At 31.9% G+C, this 6090-nt stretch overlaps 1 protein-coding gene across 4 annotated transcripts; it reads right to left on the reverse strand.

The window, feature by feature from the left end:
• Positions 1-5143, reverse strand: LOC131051658 (uncharacterized). Of its 4 annotated transcripts, XR_009107148.2 has the most exons (5): positions 3651-5143; positions 1537-1943; positions 1020-1101; positions 754-831; positions 1-488 (listed from the first exon to the last, which is right to left on the reverse strand). XR_009107148.2 is itself a non-coding variant. In XM_057986230.2 (4 exons), exons 1-3 carry the CDS (start codon positions 4117-4119, stop codon positions 1045-1047), a joined length of 933 nt encoding a protein of 310 aa, XP_057842213.2. In that variant the 5' UTR covers positions 4120-5143; the 3' UTR covers positions 1-488; positions 1020-1044. The 4 variants fall into 4 exon arrangements, 2 of the variants coding, with proteins under 2 accessions (XP_057842213.2, XP_057842212.2); XR_009372259.1 differs by having other exon boundaries at positions 1-802; positions 987-1101; XM_057986230.2 differs by lacking the exon at positions 754-831.
• Positions 5144-6090: the final 947 nt, after the last annotated feature.

Below are 6090 nucleotides of genomic sequence, written 5' to 3' on the forward strand. Positions count from 1 at the left end.
TGCTTTGTAGAATTTAACTATTTTTTATAATTTTGTCTGCCCCAAAGTGGATTACAATCACCAATGAGGAGCTCTCTGTAATCAAAATTTTTACCCCCATTTTAAAATTTTGTTTGGCCCCAAAGTGGGCTTCAACAGTCACTTGTTCAATCACCAGTCCTCATAGAGACCGTGATTTGATGTTTTGAATTTTTCAAATAACAAACAACGTGCCAATTGTTTCCTTTAAACAATATCAGAACTCATCGCTCCATAGCCCCACCAAAATAAAGATAAGATCCCCTATATGCCAAAATCAGACGTACAGAAAGACCATCCAAAAATAGCTCCTCTATGTTCTATAGTCCTTTTTCTCTGTGTTTGAACTTGTGGTGCAATCAGTCCATGCACAGTCCCTAGTTGAGGGGGTGGAGATGAGACATCTAGATCTTTTATTGTGGTCCTCTTTGAAAAATTATTCTAGTACCACTTGCTTTTGTCCACGGGACCTGTATGGATAATCCAGAAATAGAATCCAATCAGAACATTCTGCATCAGCCAGTGAATTTTTAATTTATTTTTTATTTTTTATTTTTATTTTTATTTTTTTATTTTTTTGGTGGTGTCTACATTGAGTTCTCATCATATTGAAGGTAGGATGCCACAAGTTATGTTAGATTTCAAACGCAAGCATGCAAGACAGAAAATTTGATAATTGAGGGAATGTTAAATAGAGGTAGATTTAGCACTAGATAGAATCTCCTAATTGATTACTTTTCTAGTCAAGTATATGGCTAGCATTTCAGAAAAAAACTGTTGTTTGGTAGTGTATGTCAAAAATGTGGTATCAACCTGCAAGAGGAGAAAACAATTCAAACACACACATGAAACATTGCATTAGAGTTTAGAAATCCAAACAAAACAAGTTAAAAAGAATCTAAACTCTTAAAAATAATTAAATGAATAAAATTCACTTAATTCATTGTGCAACTTTTAGGTGTCTACAGGTAGCAATCCATCTTTGTCATCTTTTAACCCACCTGTGTGAATAAAGATACTTGAGCATCAAATGGCCTGTCCTTCAGCAAATCCCATTTCCCTGGCAAAATATTCTGCTTGAACCTGTAACTCATCAGATGGATTTTTTTGTCAATATCCATTGGAGACATTGTAGATTCTAAGGAACAACAAAATTCTAATGTACAATTTAATCCAAAATGTTCACAAATTAATTAATTGAACTTCTTCTAAATAAATACAAATAGCAAACATTTTGAGTCCAAAAAGTAAGTTCAAATAAAAACACAACATTTTGAATTCAAAAGGTAAGTTCACATAAAAATACAAACAATTATATCTCTTCAGGATTCCAACTTGACAGTAAGTAAAACTAAAATATGACAGATTAGAAGGTAGACTAGATTGTAGAGATACCCTAATATATAACAAACAAACAAACAAACAAAAAATACAAACAATTATTTTCACCATAATTCTTTTGTTTTCATGGTGTGATAACTAATAAAAGCTATTAGACTGAACTCATAACTCATGTACCTTGTTTAGTGGATTTGCATATCCATTACTTGGAATTGGCATCTGTACGGCAGCCCAGAAGATGAAAAGAGACAGAGCATCTGCGTGGACCAGCAAAGGCAATTGATAGTATTGAGCAGAGTGGTTTCTGGGGATAATGGATGTGTCTCTGGTTGTGAAAAGATTTTTATATCCTGTCACATGAAATAGTAATTTCTCCAAATTTGCTCTGGACCCAACATTATCTAATATCAGCGGAGTTGATTTAGATTTCCTCATAAGCTGAATTTGCAGTTGCATACGTGCATCTTCCAAATTCTGAAACTCAGACCTCTTCCTTCCAACAATGCCATCCCACATGGTCTCTAGAAGTCCTTTCCCATTTGGAGACTCTGAAACAGTAATGAAAAGGAGGTTCTGAAAATAACCTGATAATCATAAAGAAAAAGTCTTAGAAAATAGAAAATATAGGATACACACTTCCCTATTACTTATTAAAAAAACACGCAGAAACAATTATCTGAACAAGAAACACTATGAATGATGTCTAGTAACTCCAACCTCTTGGCTTAAAGATATATAGAAAGATGTCGACATTTTTGATAAAAATTAAGAAAATAACAATAAAAATATCATATTTAAGAATATAAGAAGCAAAATAGAGATATTAACAGTTATAAAGTTTAAGAATTTCTGATCAATTTTAATAACATTAGATTTCTACAATTCATTGTGCTGATGATTTTCTGTTTCTAGATTCACTTGTGTAAGAATTTTTGTATCAACGTTTAGGATCACACTTTATGATCCATCATCAGAGACTTTATGCACTCTTGCATTCTGATGATAAATCAAGAAGTGTAATCTTAAACACTGATAAAAAAATTTCATACAATCGAATCCAAAAGCAGAGAATCATCATTATCAATTTTTACAATTTTTAATCTGATTCTCATATTTTACTAGAATTAATTGACAACATAATAACAACTACAACTCTTATTGAAACTACCTGCCAACACTCTCTCTCATTCAATTATTCATTACTCTTAACACTCATCCATAATGAAAAATTTAGAATATTTCCCAACAACATCTTCCTTAATCTAAGCAATCACTAAACTATCACATGAGCACACCCCACTACCCCTTTTAAAACATCAAGCACCATTGGTTTTCCAACATAACAAATGGAGGTATGATGATAAACCTATATTTCTTCATAGCAACCCTTTTTAATGTGATTTGATCAATACCTAATATTTATAGATTTCATCTTCTTTTTCATACTTTACAAATCCAACCAATCACAACAATGACACTTTCAAACAGAAACTTTTCATTAAAAAACAACAGTGTTTTCTCCTCATACTGCTGCATACACACTCAAAGATCAAGACAAATACATCCACAAACCACACATACTCTACTCTTTTTAAAACAAATCTTATCTATCCAAGACTACTCATATCTTAGATGGATCGGCTCTCAAAATGGTTACATTTTTCTGGGCACTCCCATGACAGAGTCAGGCCCAGTCCCTATTTGATATGATGATAAAAATTTAAAAAATAACAGTAAAAATTTAAAATTTAAAAATAACAGTAAATACAGGAAAATATAAGAAGTACAAAAAGGAATATTTAGATAAAAAATTGAAATTATATTAATCTAAAAAGCTGTTACATAAAGATTTTTATGGCTGATACAGCCATAATTATCATTAAAACCTAGAGAATTAAAATCCATAATTTGTTAAAGATCTACCCACCAAACTGTATTAAAAAACAGAAAAACAAATCAAAATCAAATATTATTAAGAACTACTATTCACTATACTTTATTCATCAAAATAGAAATTATATTTATGGAGTACATAGAATTTTGAAACCTAACTTGAAACCTAATAATTAGAACTAATTGACAACAATAACTCTTACTGAAAACACTGAAAGTAACTACAACCATTTATTGTCATTCAATTATTTTATACTCTGATAGCTTCAGCTCACAATCATATACAGAAGAACAGCATGCAATATCTTACATTCATGACAGCGTGAACAGAAATTTGAAGCAGATTAGATCTCCGACGAAGACTTAAAGGAACAAAATTGAGGGGAACAGGATTTTACCTTTAATTTGAACATCACTCCATAAAGCCAATGCTAAAGTTGTTTTTCCAACGCCTCCCATAAACCGCACGCCAACGATTGGCACCTCCTTCTTGAACAAAGGCCTCTTCAAATCGCCCATCGATTTCTCCAACCACTCAAAAAATTGAGATTTGAGAGCAGCAATTTCATGCACAGAATAAGTAAAACCCTCTTCCATACCAGATTTCTCGGCCAAATGGTTGAAACGAATTTGCTGAAGCAACTTAGGATTGCTGTTCAGCATAGAATCTTTCAGCATGCTTCTCATATCTTCAGGCTGTAAATCCTGGTAAAAATCTTGCAGTTCTTGCTTAAGCTTACTGGAATCTAACAATATATGGGCAGGAAGGAGATCCATGGTTTCATAGATCTCATCCTCTAGGTATATGATCTGTAAAGGATATCTATATTTAATAAAGGGTTTAAAGGGGCTAATATTCCTACCCATCAGCTCTTCACCCTTGTTAGGAGTGTTGAAAAACTGATTAAAAAAAAAAGGGTTTTTACTGAGCTTGGGCAGTTGCAACTCTGTCACAAAGTTGCTAATTAGTTGGGATTAGAGATTTCAGCTTTGCATCGTCTCTCACCCAGAGAGCTTCAATTGAAGCTCACCCATAAAATAGAGATTTTTTAGTGATAAAGAATACTTCTGGGTGCTAACTGTGTGTGATTTGTTTTCTTCTTTGGATCATGATCGAAAGAGCCTTGTAATTGAAACTCATTCTTAGATGTAAATTGAAATTTGTCTGGATGCTAACCGTGTGAAAAAAAAAATTATCAATATTTTGATTCAGATCTTTCGATCTATCATCAGAAATCGTGATTCATACCTTATGATCCATTATCAAATATGAATCAGATTTCTTGACTGATCATCAAGAATAATGGATCATACTCTTAATCTGCCATCAATAAAAGAAAAACTCCCACACAGCTAACATCCATCATCAATAAAAGAAAAACTCTCACACAGACCCTCAACACTAATATGAACCGTGGAAAAATTACATATTTCACAGAAATTTTAAGTTAAAAGCTCTATACAAACTCTCTACAAACTTTGAACTGATAAAATCTAAAACTTTTCTCAGATTCTTCTAATTGAACACTGAGACATAGGCCCATGCTCTCGTTAATATAGGCTAAGGAGAGGGGAAAGAGGGGTTGAAAGAAAGCACAGCGAAGCTCACTAACTCCTTCCTGGTTGCTTCCTGCAAATTGATAAATCTTTCCACGTTGGGATAGGATTGTGAATGGCAAAGGAAGATTCCTAGAAATGGAGTGTGGTATACTAGTTACAGCTGTGGTTCCTTCTAGGATGGATCTTTACTGACAGCAGGATGGATAGGAGGTCAGTATAATTGAAAAATTAAAAAGTAAATCTAGAAATTAGAGTTGATTTGTTTTAGAAAATAAAAATTGGAATCGATTAGCCTATTCAGGAGAGTTAACTTGGGCGGTGGCTTTGCTTTCTATTGATCTTTAGTTCGAATTTCCTTTGGGTTATAAGAGGTGAGAAGGCTAGCTGGCGGGAGGATTAATTTTATAAAAAAAAATTGGATTTGATTTGTTTTAAAAGAAATAGATTCATCTATAAAATAAAAAATAGTCTTGATTTGTTTTAAAAGAAATAGACTCATCTATAAAATAAAAAATAGTCTTGATTTGTTTTTTAAATATTTTTTTCTAAACATAAGTATATTTGTAGAAAGCTTCATTCATAAAAAGCTATCTAATTTGTTGTGCTGGTCAAAATGAATAGTCATTATTTAATTTTAGATTTATTGAATTTTTCTAAATGATGTATAATAGATTTTATATATCAAATTGTAATTGATTTTCAAGTTGAAAAGATACATAGAAAAAAAAAATTATTACAATAAAAAATTATTAAAGAGAATTCTCACAATAAAATTCTTAATTGCATGATAGACAATATCAAATATAAATGGTCACTGATAAACTTGTCTACTTACTAATAGTGAAGTTTTATGAGTCAAAACACCTTTTTATTATTGTAATAGATGGGAAATTAGGGTTTCACAAGTTAAGCCTTGTAAACTAGGAAATAAGCTAACTTTCCAACAAAAACATTGAAGGAAAAACTCAATTGATCCAATGTAATAGGATTCAATGAAGGTCAAGTTCTTCTTCCTTTGTTTAGTTGAAATTGATTTGAATGTGTTTGAATGCTAAATCTAGGGCTAATGATGAAGAATTAACATGAAACACCAAAGATAGTAAGTTACAAATACAAAATGCAGACATGGGGCTAAGTTTGAGCGAAAGAAATAGAAGAGCACCTGTGACAACAAGTTCAACTTGTAAGTGCAAGACCATGTGGCAATTTGCATCTTAGTCCATGTGGTTAGATGTGAACAAACTGGAATTTTTTGAAATTAGGATGTCATAGAATCTA

The sequence above is a fragment of the Cryptomeria japonica genome, chromosome 4 (genome assembly GCF_030272615.1).
Source record: "Cryptomeria japonica chromosome 4, Sugi_1.0, whole genome shotgun sequence".
NCBI classification, from domain to species: domain Eukaryota; kingdom Viridiplantae; phylum Streptophyta; class Pinopsida; order Cupressales; family Cupressaceae; genus Cryptomeria; species Cryptomeria japonica.

Bases quoted from the DNA above. Each gene is read 5' to 3' on its own strand.
- LOC131051658 (XM_057986230.2), bottom strand. From the start codon at position 4,119: ATGGGTAGGAATATTAGCCCCTTTAAACCCTTTATTAAATATAGATAT. The intron at 1,944-3,650 runs GTAAAATCCTGT...TATGATTATCAG, and splicing joins GAGTGATGTTCAAATTAAAG to GTTATTTTCAGAACCTCCTT. The intron at 1,102-1,536 runs GTACATGAGTTA...GATGAGTTACAG, and splicing joins ATGCAAATCCACTAAACAAG to GTTCAAGCAGAATATTTTGC.